The sequence below is a fragment of the Lagenorhynchus albirostris genome, chromosome 5 (assembly GCF_949774975.1).
Source record: "Lagenorhynchus albirostris chromosome 5, mLagAlb1.1, whole genome shotgun sequence".
Taxonomy (NCBI): domain Eukaryota; kingdom Metazoa; phylum Chordata; class Mammalia; order Artiodactyla; family Delphinidae; genus Lagenorhynchus; species Lagenorhynchus albirostris.
The window spans coordinates 78,365,481-78,385,215 of NC_083099.1; the positions used below are offsets into that span (position 1 = coordinate 78,365,481).

The 19,735-nt window shown below is 36.3% G+C and overlaps 1 protein-coding gene across 1 annotated transcript in view; it reads left to right on the forward strand.

Annotated features, from left to right (window-relative positions):
• GOLGB1 (golgin B1) overlaps positions 1 to 19,735 on the forward strand; it is an 85,903-nt gene that overhangs the window by 13,414 nt on the left and 52,754 nt on the right. The window contains exons 2-10 of the mRNA XM_060150503.1: positions 5,341 to 5,435; positions 6,676 to 6,828; positions 7,021 to 7,173; positions 9,692 to 9,820; positions 12,899 to 13,015; positions 15,205 to 15,327; positions 16,437 to 16,550; positions 18,064 to 18,466; positions 19,454 to 19,569. Of these exons, the coding sequence (XP_060006486.1) occupies positions 5,343 to 5,435; positions 6,676 to 6,828; positions 7,021 to 7,173; positions 9,692 to 9,820; positions 12,899 to 13,015; positions 15,205 to 15,327; positions 16,437 to 16,550; positions 18,064 to 18,466; positions 19,454 to 19,569 (1,401 nt within the window). The 5' untranslated portion in view covers positions 5,341 to 5,342. The remainder of the gene's footprint in view (positions 1 to 5,340; positions 5,436 to 6,675; positions 6,829 to 7,020; positions 7,174 to 9,691; positions 9,821 to 12,898; positions 13,016 to 15,204; positions 15,328 to 16,436; positions 16,551 to 18,063; positions 18,467 to 19,453; positions 19,570 to 19,735) is intronic.

A 19,735-nucleotide genomic window follows, 5' to 3' on the forward strand; every position in this document is an offset into this window, starting at 1 on the left:
TAAAAATATGAGATTAGATCACTCCCTAACACCATACACAAAAATAAACTCAAAATGGATTAAAGACCTAAATGTAAGGCCAGAAACTATCAAACTCTTAGAGGAAAACATAGGCAGAACACTCTATGACATAAATCACAGCAAGATCCTTTCTGACCCACCTCCTAGAGTAATGGAAATAAAAACAAAAATAAACAAATGGGACCTAATGAAACTTCAAAGCTTTTGCACAGCAAAGGAAACCATAAACAAGACCAAAAGACAACCCTCAGAATGGGAGAAAATATTTGCAAATGAAGCAACTGACAAAGGATTAATCTCCAGAATTTACAAGCAGCTCATGCAGCTCCATAACAAAAAAACAAACAACCCAATCCAAAAATGGGCAGAAGACCTAAACAGACATTTCTCCAAAGAAGATATACAGACTGCCAACAAACACATGAAAGGATGCTCAACATCACTGATCATTAGAGAAATGCAAATCAAAACTACAATGAGGTGTCACCTCACACCAGTCAGAATGACCATCATTTAAAAATCTACAAACAATAAATACTGGAGAGGGTGTGGAGCAAAGGGAACCCTCTTGCACTGCTGGTAGGAATGTAAATTGATACAGCCACTATGGAGAACAGTATGGAGGTTCCTTAAAAAACTAAAAGTAGAACTACCATACAACCCAGCAATCCCACTACTGGGCATATACCCTGAGAAAACCATAATTCAAAAAGAGTCATATACCACAATGTTCATTGCATCTCTGTTTACAAGAGCCAGGACATGGAAGCAACCTAAGTGTCCATTGACAGATGAATGGATAAAGAAGATGTGGCACATATATACAATGGGATAATACTCAGCCATAAAAAGAAATGAAATTGAGTTATTTGTAGTGAGATGGATGGACCTAGAGTCTGTCATACAGAATGAAGTAAGTCAGAAAGAGAAAAACAAATTCTGTATGCTAACACATATATATGGAATCTAAAAAAAAAAAAAAGGTTCTGAAGAACCTAGGGGCAGGACAGGAATAAAGACGCAGACATAGAAAATGGACTTGAGGACACGGGGAGGGGGTAGGGTAAGCTGGGATGAAGTGAGAGAGTGGCATGGACATACATACACTACCAAACGTAAAATAGATAGCTAGTGGAAAGCAGCCACATAGCACAGGGAGATCAGCTTGGGGCTTTGTGACCACCTAGAGCGGTGGGATGGGGAGGATGGGAGGGAGACGCAAGAGGGAAGAGATATGGTGTTATATGTATATGTATAGCTGATTCACTTTGTTTTAAAGCAGAAAATACCACACCATTGTAAAGCAATTATACTCCAGTAAAGATGTTAAAATAATAATAATAAAAAAACAAACAAAAAAACTTCCCTCTTAGACCTACATCCCATAAGTTTTGATATGTCATGTTTTCATTTTCATCTGCCTCAAGATAGTTTTTGATTTCCCTTTTGATTTCTTCTTTGACCTGTTGTTTTTTCAGAGTGTGTTAATTTTCACGTTTGTGAATTTTCAATTTTTCCTCTTGTTATTGATTTCTAGTTTCATGCCATTGTGTTAAGAAATGATACTCAGTGTGATTTCAGTCTTCTTAAGATTGTTAAGACTTGTTTTGTGGTCCAACATATGATCTATCCTAAAGAATGTTACATATGCACTCGAAAAAAGTGCATGTTCTACTGCTGTTGGATGGAATGCTCTATATATGTTTGTTAGGTCTTTTCTGTATAACGTGTTGTTCAAGTCCAGTGTTTCCTTATTGCTTTTGTGTCTGGATGATCTATCCATTGTTGAAAGTGGGATATTGAAGTCTCCTACTGTTATTGTATTGCTACCTATTTCTCCCTTCAATTCTGTTAAAATTTGCTAAATATAATTAGGTGCTTTAATTTTGGGTGCATATATATTCACAAGTGTTATATCCTGTTATAGACTTACAAGTTCATATCCTGTTATGTAATAATTGATCTCCCCTGTCATTATATAAACACCTTCTCTGTCTCTTGGTCAGTTTTTTACTTGAAGTCTTTTTTGCCTGTTATAAGTACAGCTACCCCTGCTTTCTTTTGGTTACTATTTTCATGGCATATCTTTTTCTATCCCTTCACTTTCAGCCTGTGTGTTATCATTAGAGATCAAGTGAGTCTCTTGTGGACAGCATATAGTTGGATCTTGTTCTTTTAATCCATTCAGCCATGATGTCTTTTGATTGGAAAATTTAATCCATTTACTTTTAAAGTAATTATTGAAAGGTAAGGACTTAATTTTCAAATTTTTCTCAGAAAATTCTCCTCAGTGGAGGCCCTATTCTGAAAAAGATCCCTGGCTCATCGGTTGGAGAATTAATGTGGCCTGCGCTGCCTTAGCCACTTCAGACCTTGCAGGTTTCTTGTACTTACCTGTTGTTGGAGTGGGGATGCATTTCCCTTTTCCAACTACTGTTCTTGAATTGGCTGGACACATTTTCCAGTGAATACCCACTGGATTTTTTGTGGTTCTCTTGGTATTAGGTCTGTTGTGCTCTTACAGTTTCTATAGGGGAGATAAAATTTTGCCTCTGTTCTCTAAGGGTTTTTGGCTAGGTCTGAGAATTAAATTGATATAGGAAAGATTAACAGGAGAAAAGCATACAAATTTATTTAATATCAGCTTTATGTGGCATGGGAGCCCTTATAAGGAAATGAAGACCCAAAGAAGCAGTTAGAATCTAACATCTGTACAATGAGTTGGTCAAACAGTAGTAAATTGTGAAAATGAGACAACAGAAGGAGATCATTAATCATAGAGCAATGACTTGGGAGATAAGTGTTAGTTTACAAGGTTTGTTTTTACAGATTTCTTTTGGCTTCAGCTCCCATCCCTGGAGACAACAATATTACTTTTCTTCCTGGTAGAGAGAGAACATCTTCCATATGGGTGTTTTATCTCTTCCTTTCAGGGAGAAAAATGGGAGATCAGCACACCCTACTTGTACCTGCTGTTTTTCAAGTGCTTTAGCCCAAAATAATCCTTCTGCCAAGTGACATATTTTGGAGTGAGTGGCACATTATGCTACCCTTTGCTTCCCTTTATTCCTCCTGCATGGACAACAGTGATACACAGATCTTGTGGCTTTTGGTGTTTTTTCTATATCCATGTTTATTTTGGAGTTTGTGGGAAACTTTGCCTCATTTTATTTGTTTGCTTGTTCGTTTTGGTAAAGGCTGTCCATGGGTTTTTAATTTTGTTATCTAATTGCTTTGTCTGTTTTTATGTGGGAATTTAGGAAGATCCAAAAGCTATGCTATCTGCTATTACCATCTTCTCAGAGTCCTATCGGTTGTTTTTTTTTTCTTTCCTTTTGCTTATTCCCAACATAGTCTGAAAAATTTGAAGACAAAGTGCTTCTGCTTGATATGTTAGGTTCTGTTATGACTATTTGATTAGTACACATTTCTGTGCCTAAAAAAGACTCTTTAGTTATAGTGTTCATTTCCTTCTTTAATGATTACTATAGAAAATTGAATGTCTAGAGCTAAAAAGAAAGTTTAGAGTCTGTGTCCTGGTGAGTTTTGTTTGTTTTTTAGCTGACTGTAGTTGTGAGTCTCATAACCTGATGAGTGACTGATTATTATGTCGCTATGCACTTATATATGACTTTGTGTTTCCCTTTCAGTAATTATATATGTAATTTTGTATGGCCCTATGTTGCCCTCCTAGTGGTTTTCTCTTCCTTTCCTGTTTCACACGTCTTTTCCAAATGCTATATGCTGCTTATCTAAGTAACCTGTTATAGAAACAAAGGTCTTGCCATTTCTTAATTAATGACCATGGCTGCCCTAAACACTGTTACTGCGTGGAAGAAAACTATAGCAGAGACTAGTTTTATTCAAGTGCTTATTTTGTGCAATAGCTTTTACATTTCTTCCTGCTGAGGATTTTAAAAGCCGAATAATATTTTGTCACTCAGCATAATTGCTTATAATAATGCTATGATAATCCAGTTTATTTTGATTTTTCCTATCAAAACATTAATATTCTCACTTTTAAGGAGTTTATGGACTAGCAAGTGACACTGATCTGAATGAATGATTAAATAAATAATGAAGGAAAAAGGAAGAGAGAGAGAAATGGTATGTGTGCTTGCATGTGTGTGAGTGTGTGTGTGTGTGTGTGTGTGTGTGTGTATTCAGGTGAGTTGAGTGAGTTTTGGTGGCTTGTTATCTTTCAAGGAATTGGCCTGTTTCATCTATGTTGATGAATTTATGGGTATAGAGTTATTTGTAGTGTTCCTTTATTACTTTTTAATGTATGGTATGTCAGTAGTGATGTCTCTCTCCTGTTTCATATCTGATATTGACAATTTGTGTCTTCTCTCTTTTTGTTTGTCAGTCTGACCAAGCTTTATGTATTTTATTCATGTTTTCAAAGAATCAACTTTTAGTTTTGCCGATTTTCTTTATTTTTCTATTTTCAATTTTATTAATTTCTGCCCTAATATTAATTTTCTTTTTTCTGCTTAAATTTGTTTTGATTTGCTCTTCTTTTTCAAATTTCCTACAGAAGAAGCATAGGTTACTGATTTTAGTCATTCTTCCTTTTTTTCTAATGTATGCATTTAATGCTATATGTTTTGAACAAGGATTACATTTAAATTTTAGTGAAACCACATGGTTTACTGAGAAAGCTTCCTGAAAGAACAGGTTCATGAGGCACATAAAAAAGAAAAATTTTGGGCTTCCCTGGTGGCGCAGTAGTTGAGAGTCCGCCTGCCGATGCAGGAGACATGGGTTCGTGCCCCGGTCTGGGAAGATCCCACATGCCGCGGAGCGGCAAGGCCCGTGAGCCATGGCCGCTGAGGCTGCGTGTCCGGAGCCTGTGTTCCGCAACGGGAGAGGCCACAACAGTGAGAGGCCCGCGTACCGCAAAAAAAAAAAAAAAAGAAAAATTTTGCTGAACTATGGGGTGTATATGACAGATCAGAAGTGAATAATAGTCTGGCAGGGGAAGGAATAGTTAGAACTCCATGTTTGCCAATGAAATTATGATGAAAGAAAAGGCATTAAAGATAACCTGTAAGGTGTATTATTTTCCACTAAACAATTATGTATTTCATTTTTAAAACATTAGTGATGGTGATTAAAATCTCTGTGTAGTTGTCACTGAAAAGAACAGTGTTTGACTACAGTGTACATACTGAAATGCCTTTTTAAAGACATCATCCTGATGTAATCTGTGTCTAATATATATCACATGCACAGTTTTCTTATTTAACTTATAAATGATAGTTACCATCATAGGAGAAGCATGTATCTGACTGATTCTTATGTTTTCTTTTCTTGCAGAAATGCTGAGCCGATTGTCAGGATTAGCAAATGTTGTTTTGCATGAATTATCAGGAGATGAAACTGATGAGAATATGAGGGCTTCCTTAGAACCTGTGAGTAGCTCTGTTCTGAATTAAACTAATGAGAAATATGTTCCGTGTTCTTCTGAGGACAAGAATTTAAGGTAGAAGGGTGTGAGCAGCCTTCCTTGTGCTAGGTGGAAGAGAAGATTAAGAAAAATATTGAGACTTTGTAAATTATCCTTTTCCTGTAAGTTTGTAGCCTGTGAGACACAGTAATGGGAATCAAGTCCTGGATGAGATTAGAAAGATTGTCCTCATTTGTCCCCCTGGGGCTTACTTAGTGCTAGATTATTTTAACTCCTCAGATATGTATTCCTGTTTCATAGGAAAGGTTTGAAACAACAAATGGTGGAACTGGAGCACCTTTTGGGTTTCAGACCATCTGTTTGCTATTGTAAATTCATCTATCACTTCTCTTATAGTCTGTATTGTATTTTTTGAAGGTCACATAGGACTCAAAAAAAGTCCTTTCACTTTCTTGAAAGACAAGCAGTATTCCCTGGTGATTAAGAGAATTTTATTCAACTACTCTCTTAATTTTAAATTTTGAGCTCTTCCACTAAATGTTTTGTGATCTTTGCTTCCCTTTATTTTTCTCTTTGGTAAAATTAGTATGATAAGACTGTAAATGAGATAATGTTTATAAAATAGTTAACATTTACAAAATACTTAATATATATTGCAATGGCTATGATAATAATTATTGGTTAATAATAATATTGGGTAATAACTAATATTGGGTAGTTATTATTGGAAAGATTTCTTTTTAAAATTTAAAATTTTTTAAATTTTTATTTCCTCTGCCAGGTAAGTATGAGCGTGTCCCTGTCCATCCCTGCACAGCCTTAGACGCCTTACAGTGTACACACATGCTCACTTTGCTCCCCCTCCCTACGCATTCCCCCTCCTCCACCCTCCACCATCCTCCACACGCCCTCCTTTTCCACAACTCTCAGCCCCTCCAAACAACTCTTATAATAATATCCAACCAACATCTCTGGAGGACTTCCACAGCCCAGGGCATTCAGTCCCCGGGAATTTTACCACTAGGCTACAAGATTTACATAAGCCAAGCCCCATTCTTGACAACTAAGGCTCCTCCTTTCCTCCAACCCATACCCTGCCCCTGGGTTCTCATCTCCTTGGAAAGATTTCTTAAGTAAGGATATGAGTTGGACAAGACATAAGATAAAGTTACAATGAAGGACCTCCTGTTTGGAAGCTGATACCTTTTCCCTTGTAAATTGGCAACTTTTTGTCTAAATACCAGGAATTACCCCAAGAATCTGACATGGAATTTAATGATAGAACACAAGAGGATGTTCTGGAGCGCCTGGCTTATGCAGAGCAGTTGGTGCAGGAACTAAAAGAAATCATTGGACAGAAGGATGCTCAACTACAGCAGAAGGATGAAATTCTACAGGTACCATTGTCCTTCCTTGCCAAGCACTTGATAAAAGACATAACAGTCACTTTGATTTTTTTCTTCACTTAGATTATTAGAGAATCTGATTTCCCTACTAGTCCAAGATGATGCCTACTGAGAATAACTTGTTATATGCTGGATAAGTGATGAATAAGCATTTGTGTATTTACCATCATTGTTCTCTGACAGGAAGAAAGAAAAGCTGCTGATAACAAAATTAAAAAACTAAAACTTCATGCTAAGGCCAAATTAACTTCTTTGAATAAACACATAGAAGAGATGAAGGCACAAGGAGGGACTGTTCTGTCCACAGAACCTCAGTCAGAGGAGCAACTCTCCAAGGTATGGTGACTGGGTATAATACACATTTTCTGAGTAGAAAAAGGCTCTCATTATAGCAGATCTTCACTAATCACAAAAATTTATGAAGCTAAAGTAATACAGCACTAAATGCAGTCCTTTTTTTTTTTCTTGCGGTACGCGGGCCTCTCACTGTTGTGGCCTCTCCCATTGCGGAGCACAGGCTCCAGATGCGCAGGCTCAGCGGCCATGGCTCACGGGCCTGGCTGCTCCACGGCATGTGGGATCTTCCCAGACCAGGGCACGAACCCGTGTCCCCTGCATCGGCAGGCGGACTCTCAACCACTGCGCCACCAGGGAAGCCCAGTGCAGTCCTTTTTTAAAAAAAAAAATTTTATTTATTTATTTGGCTGTGCTGGGTCTTAGTTGCAGCACATGGGATCTTCGTTGTGGCATGTTGGATCTTTTATTTGCGGCATGCAGGATCTTTAGTTGTGGCATGCAAACTCTTAGTTGTGACATGTGGGGTCTAGTTCCCTGACCAGGGATCGAACCCAGGCCCCCTCCATTGTGAGCTCAGTGTCTTAGCCACTGGACCACCAGGGAAGTCCCCAATACTGTCCTTTCTTTTTGAGCTTGCAGTCTAGCTGGGCTGTGGGCCAAACACAGAAAAGGCCAACAGAACATATGGAAATTAAATATTAGTTGTGACCTAGACTTTCAGGGAGTTAAAAAGGCTAACAGGAAGAAAAAAAATTAAATTGAGGCATTTAAGTAGGAGAGGCACATAGCTTTTGGAGGAGTTTTATCTTTAGTTAGAAGATTAAACTAGGTGAACTCTAAGGTTTCTCCCACCTCTGAAATTCTTTAGTTCAGTGACTTGATACAGAATATTCTTTGTCTTTATGGCCACATAATAGTATATTAAAGTTTCATGCATTGTGGCTTAATGAGCTAGATTACTTTGGGCTCCTCTAAGTGATGCTTTGTAGGTTTATGCCTGCCACCAACAAAAACGTTCAAGGTTGGGGATGGAGAGAGGAGTGAGGAAAGTGCCTATGCCTTTTGAGGAATAGAGCATTGTCCTAATACTTGTTATTATTACCTTTCCTCTATGGTTAAACCCCAAATATTCACATTCAGCCAGCTAGTTAGAGAACAAGAAACTTCAGTTGTTTGGAGAGTTTAGTATAGAATACAGAGAGGCCAGCACATCACAGTACACATTACCAGTTGGCTTAGATGTAACTCTACATAAGAAACCTTTTAATTTTTTCTTAGATTTCATCCTGTTTTAGTTTTTGACCCACTGGTATTCTTATTCACAATGATTTTAGTTCTTGGGAAATGAGATTTTAATCAATTCTCTAGGCACAACCTTTGGGGTCACTAGTTAGCTCACTAGTACTGTGGTTCGTCTTTCCTTCCTGGGTGTAATGCTCAGAAGATATTACTTTTCCTTAATTGATAGCCTTGTTTAACTTCTCAAAGCTTATTTTAGAAGCTTCTCTTACTCTTCTCAACTAATGTATTCATTTTGATTCTTCTTTTCTTACTTTTTGTTTTTTTCCTCTCATTATTCTTTCTTCCCCCTGGCTGTGGTAGCACCAACCTGTCTCTCCCCATGTGGCTTTGTTTCTTTTAACTTTTCCCTTTGCTATGTTGTTAGATTTTTAAATCATCCATTTTATACTCTGCCTTCTTTTTTTTTTTAAAGCTCTGAGACCTTAAACAAATTATCATCTTGTAGCTTCATTTCCTTCCTCTGTTTTAAATAAAAGCATTGGATTAAATGATTTCTAAGTTCCAGCAATCAGTCACAGCAGCTCTTTAACTATTGTATACCCATGACAGAGCTTGATAGTCTCTGGAAAGCGTAGTTGAAGAAATGATGGCAATCCTCAGATACTTGACTATTATGTGGAAGAAAGTGTAAAATTATTCTGTGTGGTTCCAATAAGCAGGCTAGGTTCATTTTGGGGGCTAGGGGCTGGTGGTGACTTCATATGGGAGGTAGAATCTGGTTCAGTCGAAGGAAGAGATTTTGGGAAAAAATAGATTATTGAAATATTTGAATTCCTCCCCCCTTCCTGCCACTGTCTCTTTTATGATGCTTTGCCCCTCACTTAGCAGCTGTGTTTTCCTGAATTCTGTCCTCTTGTTCTTCAAGGCAGTGAGACTGAGTTTTCTGTTATGTTTTAGTCCTGTATGTCACTGACTGGTTTTGTCCTCAGACTAAAAACTATAAAAATGGGAAACATGGTGCCATTTCTTCCAAGTATTGACTCCCCTCTGGTATCTTCCTGCTTTTGGTTGCTCTCCAGCATTTTCAGATAGCTGTTTTTCTATATTGTCCAGTTTATAGTGGTTATCTGAGGGAGGATGGTTTTAATAGGAACTACTTGGCCATACTGAAACTGGAAAACTCTAAGATTCCTTCCTTGTTGTTAGGTCAGGTGTTATTTTTTGCTCCCATCAGTTGGATAACACTATAATCAAATGGCTATATAGGGCAAATTAGATTCTTTTATTTAAATGACTTTATCTCCTGTGTTTTCAGCATGACAAGAGTTCTACAGAAGAAGAGATGGAAGTAGAAAAGATAAAACATGAACTCCAGGAGAAGGAGGAACTAATTAGCAGTTTGCAAGCCCAGCTTAGCCAGGCACAGGCAGAGCAAGCTACACAGGTAGGGGTATAAGTCACCTCATAATCATTAAGTTAACAAATCACTAAAGCCCAATGGATTGTTATATGACTAATAACATTAGTTCTATAATATTTGTCTATGAATCTATCAATTTCCTTCCTTCCTTTTTCCTTTTCCTTCTCTTCCCTCCCTTCCTTCCTTCCCCACTAAGTCTAGTAATTTTACTAGACTGTGCATTGGTGTTTGTCATCCATGGTTGGTATTTGTAGATACCCAGTATGCTTTTTCAATATTTGGTTTTGCACATTTTTATTTCACAAGAGTTTTCTTGAATTATATAGCTGTAGTATTTAGTCTGTTTTCTTCTTTGGGGACTTCTATTATCCATATGTTCTATCTTTGATTATCTTCCATTTTGTCACTTTTGGTTCCTTTTTACCTCTTCATTTTCAAAAGTTTCTTCTTTTTTTTTCTTATTTAAGGCATTCTATGTTTATTTACTTTTGTGTTCCTTCTTGTTTTGTGTTCTTTTCTGAAATGAATTTTCAGAATTCATTTTGATTCAGAAGAATCAAAGTTTTCCTGAATTCTGTCACCTCATTTCTGAGTTTTTCTGATTCTCATTTTTTAATTTTATTCTTTCATGTCTTGTATAATTTTCTTAATTTTTTTAACACCTGTTGAAATAAATTGCAATTTTGATTTTTTAAAAATTAATTACTTTTATTGGAGTATAGTTGCTTTACAATGTAGTGTTAGTTTCTACAGCAAAGTGAATAAGCTATATGTATACTTATATCCCCTCTTTTTTGGATTTCCTTCCCATTTAGGTCACCACAGAGCACTGAGTAGAGTTCCCTACGCTATACAGTCGGTTCTCATTAGTTCGCTATTTTATACATAGTAGTGTATATATGTCAATCCCAATCTCACAATCCATCCCATCCCCACTTCCCCCTTTGGTATCCATACTCGATTTGTTTTTTGAGCATGCCTATCGTATGCTTTTCTCACCTGCTCCTTAGTTTTCTTTTTTTTAATAATAACTTTGGATGGGATTTGACCTTGATCATTTTACGTTTCTTATTTCTGTGTGAAATTAATTTTCCTAAACTTTTAGAAGGAGGCTTGATTCAGGAAAACTTTTTTTATTTAACAGACTTTTTTCTTTTGTTGTTTTTGTGTTGTGTTCAAAGATAAGGCAGGTGGATTTCTGAGATTTCCTGGCTTTCTTCTTCCTGCCCTTCACTCTGGTCTATACCAAATTGGCTCAGTAGTAATATAATATGGGTCATGTGTATAATTTTAAATTTTTTAGCAGCTACATTACAAAAGGTAAAGAAGAAACAGGTAAACTTAATTTTAACAATATATTTCATTTAGTTCAATTTATTAAAAATATACTTTTAACATTAATATAAAATTATTTTTGTGTAAATTTATAATCTTTTTTCTGCACTAAGTCTGAAATTTGGTGTGTATTTTATATTATATATCAATTTGGATGCTAAATTTTCATTGGAAATACTTCATCTGTGTTTAGATTTCATAAAATTTCCAGTTGAGAAAATAGATTCATATACTCAAGTTGTTCCATACATAAATAGAAACTTTCTAATAACTGAACTGAGTGCTGAAACATCATTTTCCTTTAATATTTGCATCCACGTTTAGAAACTGGTTAATTATTTAGAATCGTTAATTTGACTTTGAAAAACATATCAGCTTTAAAGCTACATCTGTGAGAAATGAAAGCACATGTCCACATAAAGACTTGTATATGCGTGTTCATAGCAGCTTTACTTGTGAAACCAAAAACTAGAAACAACATGTCTATCAACAGGAGAATATTTAAACACACAATGGAATACTACTTAGAAATAAAAAGGAATGAACTATGCATCGGTAGTACACCTTTATTTTAAACTTAAGTGTGTCTATACTTATTTTTGAACTAGAAAAATAATTCAATAAAAATAAGTATTTATATTTTAATTACCAATTATGATTTACATAGGTATCAACTGTTATTCATGCTCTCTGCATAAAGTATTCTAATAAACACATCACATAGGTGTGTAGGAAAAAAATTATTTAAATGGAATCAATCCATTGCCACTGGCTAGATAGCTGGTATGTTTATTGTTAACACTAGGAGCAACATGCACACTTATTACTTGCACAACAATTCAGCAGTATATTATGTGATGCAACAAGTGAAGTGAAATATAATCATATCAAAACACAATTGTATTTAATGGAAAAATAATTTATACTTAAGTTAATTAAAATTAACTAATATTAATAAATTTCTCATTTACATTAAGCATATTTCAAGCCCTTGATAGCCACATGAATTGATATATGAATATATCATAGTTGATAATGAATATTATAACACATGTATAGCCCTTTGTCTTCTATTTCTGTTATCCCTATTCTGTTTAATTTCTATTTCACACCTAGAAGTCTTTTCTTGGTGCAGTCGGTGTCTTGGAAGGCAGCCCTGATGAGTTAGTTTTGAGACTTCAGCTGGGCCAGATTGTTCTAGCACTTTTGTCCTTTTTTCTGTGGACCCCTTGCATTCAGCCAGTATTGGAGAATGGGAAAGCCCTGCCAATTTAAGCTGTTGTTCTAAGATTGGCCAACTGTGCTTTCCAATAAGAATTTACTGGCTATTTGGAGGTTTTCCTGTTCTCAAGGCCATCAGATGTTGCTCTGTCGCTGCCTTCTTCCTGTTGTACAGACTCTAATACCAGAGTCTTTTGGTGGCTTGTCTCTGCCTACTTGTATTTTGGGGTTTGTAGTACTACCTTCCTAATTTATTGTAAATATTGTCCATGGGTTTTTGATTTTATTATCTAGTTGTACTGTCTGGTTCTATGTGAGGATTCAGAGAAATTGAACAACTGCCGCTATTGTTTCTGTTTTCCTCTGACAAATAATTTTGATAATTAAAAAAAAAAAACACAGTACATCAATTCCCTTCAGTGTTAAGCAGAAATTAGAAGGATATTGGTAGGTATTTAGGGCAAATGAGAAAGGGAGGTCCAAGTATTAAGAGTGCCAATTCTTTTGCTTAAATATTTTTTTCTTCTATGTCTTCAGTTTGCTAAGAGTTCAACAGAGATGGAAGAATTTTTAATGATGAAGAAACAGCTCCAAGAGAAGGAGGAACTCATTAGCACTTTGCAAACCCAGCTCAGCCAGACACAGGCAGAGCAAGCTGCTCAGGTAGGGTGGAAGGTACCTCAGAATCATTAGAATAAAGAATCATGACAAGTCACTTCAGACAGTCTATTTTTAAAACTTTAGTAGATGAAAGTATAGTAGCTAGAATATTATAGTAGAAATTAGAAGGGTGTGATAGTAGAAGAAATTAGAAGTGTTATTTACCTTGATGAATACACCATAGCTTAATTTATGGCTGTTTCTTAGATCTACAGGCCCAGAAACTTGGTTTTAATAGCACACAGAGATTCTGTCTTTCAGGAAGGAATGAGCTTATGCTAAGTTCGAAAGAGACTGTTAGATAAACCAAGAGAAATACAAGTGATTAGGTCCGTTATTTCTTTATAGTAAAATCTTAATGATAAGTTATAGTCAGAAGATTACTTAGTGATTATGTAATGAGAAAGTGGTATAGGTTATGTGATTCAATGTTAAAAGGCACCAGTATGTGCCTTTCTTCTTCATAGTTATTTCTGCTTACCAGGACCAGACCGTTTGGACTGGCATCCTCAACTTTTTCTCTCTATTTTTCTAAATTTCCAGTTTGACCACCCACTCGTATTTTTCCTTTGGGAATGCTTTTGACTTAAGAAACATTTTTTTTTCTTTTTTCCCTCAAGTGCCTTTGTATAATAGCTAATCTTATCCATTGGGTGTTAGGTGTTTACTTTATTGATAACTTGTAGTATTAGTGGTGCTCTCTGTCTATGGATAACCTACTGCTGTGTATACATTTAAAACTGGATATCCTAAAATCCTTAGTTTTACCTATTAGCTTTTATTGTGTCCTTTTTCGTACACTTTATACAATGTAGGATGGAGAAATACAAAATAATTTTACCAAGTGGCTTAAAACATGGCAAGCCAAGATACACATACACACACACATGCACACACACACACATACACACACACACACACTATGATGGATCCGTTAATACATTTATGTGAATTAACAAATCCATCAGAATACAAGCCATTCAGAATGTGCATCGCAAGCAACAATACAAACTGAAAGTATTTTGAGAGGTGAAAGGGGTTACTTGCATGTGACAACCAAGGAAGGTTACATGGAAAACTCAGGATTTAGGTAAAACTATGATGGATAGATAATATAGTTTCAACAAGGTGGGGAAAGGTATTCCAATTGTAGGGAATGCTGTAAGCAAAGTCTCAGGAAAAAGAATATGGTACATTTATGGGAAAGGATGTGTAGATGTGTTTGGCTCATGAAGGAGTCCAATGCGTATACATTTGAAACACAGGATTTCAAATTCATAGTGATTTCAGAATTCAGATAATCAAAGATATTATGAAGATTTTTTTTCTCCTACCTAGAAGGAGAGCCAAGGTTGGTTCAAGGTGTCACAAATTGAAAAATCAACAATAGTTGAAGGACCTGTGCAAAATGGACACGCGAAGAGCTGTTTGGCATGCTTAACCACAGATCTTAAGGAAATGAATAAGCAGGCGCGCAAGCGCACACACACACACACACACACACACAACCTATGAACAAAACAAAAACACTGCTACCGAGCAACTCACAACCAGTCAATTTATTTCCATTTCATTTTGTTAAGAGCCAGTTACAAATGAGGGTGATCTAGAAGGCTGAAAGTAATGACAGTTGAAAATAGCTGTCTGGGGAGGTGGTGTGGATTTGGATGGAAATATACTGAGTTCTTTGGTAGAAGCAATTCTTTGAAAATGAGATCTGAAAGAAAGATTTGTATTTCCAGTTGTAGAGAATCTTGAGTAAAAGATACATTAGTTTGAAGTTTATATTTATAAACTGAAAGTTTTTGAGCGTGAGTGTGATATTCAAAGAATTGTCTAGGACTTAACAGGAATCTAACTTTGTATCTTTAATATTCTAATCTCCTTAGATCTTTTAAAAATATACCTCTTGTATATTTAAACACTTCTATTAACCATGCAAATACAGTTTTTATTCAAAATTTATGTTTAGGCTGACTTCTGAATTTGATGGTAGGCTTTCTCTCATTCCGAAGTTAGCATCAAAGCCTATCTCTCTTCCAAAATTCTCATCCTTGGCATTCAAAATTTAATTTGAAAACCTTATTGTCTATCAATTCTCAGTGTCTGTGTTTGGAGAATAGTCTGTGAGTTTTGTTTGTGCGATATTCTGGGAGTGTAACTTGTATAGTTTCTCTGGTGTGTGTCTTCAGTTGAGTTCCATGCAGCAGGTGGTCCGAGAGAAAGATGCCCGCTTTGAGACACAAGTTCGTCTTCATGAAGATGAGCTTCTTCAGTTAGTAACCCAGGCAGATGTGGAAACAGAGATGCAACAGGTGTGTTGCTAAAACCTAGTAGAATGATTGTAGTTTTGGTTAACATTTAATTAAGTTATCACAGCCACTTTTCCACCCTTACCCACTGCTCTTCACTTGGTCTGGGTTTGCTCATTAATTGCCTTCTTTTCGGTGTTCTTCTCTTCTGTTGCATATTGCTTATTTATTTTCCCTTACCTTGCCTCTTACCCCTCTAATCAGGTTGTCCCTACTCAAAAGCTGAGTTTAATTGGCAAATGTATGTGGTAGTCAGAAATTGGTTTCTCTTCAGTTTGCTGATTGTAGCTACCTTTGTGCATTGAAAACCTGATCCAAAGCTTCAAAAACAATGAAGTCTGTTTTACACTTTAGAAAATTTAAAAATAAAAAGCAGTGATTTTGAAGCCATAAGGTCTTTTATTAACTCATTCATTATTTTTAATTCATTGAGTAATTTTTGAAAATTGGCTTCATTGTTTTTAAGTTTATCATCGACTAACTCAAAAGTATCTGTTTCTGTTTAGTATGTAGTGCAGTGTGGTACCCAAAGGCCCTCCAGTGGTATTTCATAGTTGATTCATTTAACTGTTTTTGAGCTTCTTCCAAATTCTAGGCAATTCTTCAGAATATACCACTAAATAAAGTTAATTTATATAGCACTTTTAAAGTAGTATATTAATATATACATGTATTGTTGACTTATTCATTCAACAAATGTTTACCAAGTGACTGTACCATGCATGAAACTAGAAGAGAAATGGTTCTTGCCTATAGAGAATATTCTCTTTGGTGAGTGGGATATACGTGTACCTATGTTATTTAGGTACAGGACATGACTATATAATTTTAAAAGTGGATATGTATAATAAATATCTAATTATTAAAAAGGTTCCCTAATTCAGGGACTTCCTTGTGTCAGTTTGGTTGTTGTTGGTGCTCTGAAGAAGACATTTTTGGAGATTCTTTGTTGCTGTTGGATAGGAAGCATGGCATGCTGGTGTCCGACCCTTTAATCTGTCATCCTCAACATCTAAAAATCTTAAGTACACAAGTCTACCTGACATTTTGAAAGGTAAGCAGATAATGATGCTCATGCATTAGCACATTATGTCTAAACGTTTTCTTCTCAGAAATTGAGGGTGCTGCAGAGGAAGCTTGAGGAGCATGAAGAAGCCTTGTTGGGCCGTGCTCAGGTTGTGGACCTGCTGCAACAGGAGCTGACTGCTGCCGAACAGAGAAACCAGGTACTGCCTTCTCTACTACCTGCCTTGGGAGTATTCATTTCCACTTCAGTTTGCCAGGCAGCAGGTATAAAATCCTGTTAGAAGCCTTCAGAGAATTGATGCCATTTATTCATTCTTTCAACAATTCCCTGTGCTTAAGTGGTAGTGATACTATGATGATCAAAATATATACAGTTCCTTCCCTCATGAGGCTTACATTTCACATCTTTTATTGTTGCTCTTTTCCTTTGTGATTTTAGGTCATGAGGCTTACATTTCACATCTTTTATTGTTGCTCTTTTCCTTTGTGATTTTAGGTCTAGGGTCCTAGTTTCTTTAGAATGTCATATTTTCATCTAAGGAGTTTCTTTTCTGTCAGTTTACCCCTTCTCTGTCTTCAATGGTTCTTGTGCTTTATGTACTGTCCCTTCTTTGTTTGTTTTGTTGTTTAACTTTATGTTGGTTTGAAATAATCCCACCATGCAATATTCCCTTAAATTTAAAGGTGATTAAGGATGCTGATGTTCTAAAATCTTAAACTCAGGTATCCTATTGCCTGACTGTTGCCCATCCTGTCATTCCCTTTCTTAGGCTGTCCTGACTTTCATTCTCATTAAGATTTCTTGATCCTTTCATGTGTTGCTCTGGTATGTTGGTTCTTTCTTGGCCTCGCTCCTTTCCTTATCTGGTATAGATCTGCAACTGCGAATTGGACTACTCCTTTACCAGCCCTTGGATTCCCTGTGTCCCTGCCCCTTCACATCCAGGGAGCCAAATCCTAATGTGGAATCGGTGCTATGGTCCACATTCTCTGCTTGTTCATCTGGGTCCCGCATGCTGCTGGAGAAAGTCATATCTTTTCTTCTTAATTTTCAACTCTCCTTGAGAACGACTGTCTTTCTTGCATAGAAACATGTTCCCATATCTCCAATTCTAACAGAACCCATACCCTGACCCTGAGTCCCCTTTCTGGCTGTCATTGAATAGTCAGGTTCAAATCCCAGTTGTGCTACTTACTAGATAGGTACTGTGGAGATAGTTACATATGTGTGACTTTATGGTAAGTTTCCATTCTCTGCTCCTTTTAGTACCTTATAAGTATCTCTCTCATGGCCTCTAATATTTTGTATTATAATGATCTGTTTAAGTGTGACTCTCTCACTAAACTCTGAGTTCCTTGAGGGCAGGGACTGGATCCATTTATTCAGTATTTATTGAGTACCACATACTCAGTATGCCATATATTATGCTAGATGCTGGAGAACAGTGATGATAAAACAGACACAGTCCCTTTCCTTATTGAACTAATTTTGCATTGGGAGACACATAAGTGAAAAGCTGATGACACAAATAAATATATATATGAACAGAAACTGTCAAAAGTATCAAGAAGCAAAAACAGAGGGTCTTATGGAATTGTAGGTTTGGTCCTGAGTGTCTAGGCCTGGGCTTCACCTAGAAGAGACTCTTCACTATGCTTATTGAAATGAAAGAATGAATTTATGGTTCATGAGGCTTTGTCTTTTTTTCTTAGATTTTCTCCCAGCAGTTACAGCAGATAGAAGCTGAGCAGAGTACTTTAAGGAACACTATAGAAACAGAAAGACAGGAGTCCAAGATTCTGATGGAAAAGATGGAACTTGAAGTGGCAGAGAGAAAACTATCTTTCCATAACCTGAAGGAAGAAATGCATCATCTTCTAGAACAGCTTGAACAGGCAGGTCAAGCCCAGGCTGAACTGCAGTCCCGGTACAGTGCTTTGGAGCAGAAGTACAAAACAGAAATGGCAGAGAAGACCTCTCACATTTTGAGTCTTCAAAAGACTGAACAAGAGCTGCACTCTGCCTGTGATGCCCTAAAGGATCAAAATTCAAAGCTTCTCCAAGATAAGAGTGAACAGGCAGCTCATTCAGCTCAGGTCATTCAGCAGCTAGAAGGTCAGTATTTGATTGCGTTTGAAGCCCATTTGTCTAGCCCATTTGTCTAGCATCCCTTTAAAATTTCAGGGGTCTCTTAGTGACATCATTTGCTTAAACCAATTGAATGAACAGAATGATTAAGAAAGGTGTCTCTTCTGAACTCTTTGTTGCATTTCTCCCATCTCTGACTGAAGTTATAATCTGGCTTAATAAAATTATTATTATAGTAGTAAAAACTATTGATAGTAATGTGTCAGACATTAAAAAGAACCCTATGTGAAACGTAACTGTGGTCTGAAGGGTTCACTGACTGAAATGAGTAGGATTTGAATTAATTTGTGGAAAGCTCAGGCCAGATCTAGCTGCAAAGGTAAGGAGACTGAATTGCGTGGAGTCATCTTTACTTCTAAAGATGGATCTGAATGCTTTTCTTATAGGTGAAAATTGCTTTTTAAAGAAAACTTTTTAAAAAATGTGTTATTTTTAAAGTAATACATGCCTCTGATTTAGTTTAATTCTAAAAGATTGGCATACAGGAAAGATTTTAGAAAGCATTAAATTGAACATCTGTATTGAAGAGAGCTGAACATTAATCAGAAAGCCTTAAGGGACATTACATGGGAACAGTGTGTTACATGAGCATGCTGTTCTCTTAACTGAACCATGTTCATGTTTAAAACATCTCAGTAGAATTTATAATGCTTATGTGGAGAGTGAAGAAAATAAAATAAAAAACGCTAAGGGCATTTTCAAGGGGGAAAGAAAAATGACTTTAAAAAAAAATACCTAGACCTGTTTTATTTTACCTTTGAAGGAGGTTTACTGAGATGTCCTTTGGTCCTTGAGAGCATATGAACAATTTATAAAAATGATGGTATTGGCATCGTAATTTTAATTAAGATAACGGAACTAGAATAAACAGCATATGGTGTATCCCTAGAAGATAACTCACTAAGTTTCAGGCTTGCGGCAAAGATCATTTCAATTTTATTTTCTTTTCCTTAGATCAACTCCAGGAAAAATCCGAAGAAATCAACCAATTTCTAAATAAGGCAACGTTGCTAAAACATGAAATAGCATCTCAGACTTCTTTGCCAGATGTTTCTAACGAGGGCACACAGGTAATTAAATGTGTACTTCTTATGAATATGATCTATTTGTCTTTGCTGTATCTATACTTGGGTGTTCTAATAGAATTTATTCCAGAAAGCAGTATAAGCCTTCTCTCTTTTCTGCCTATACAATGCTTTTTTGGAGCCAATTCTATTTGAAAGGAAACATGAAAGA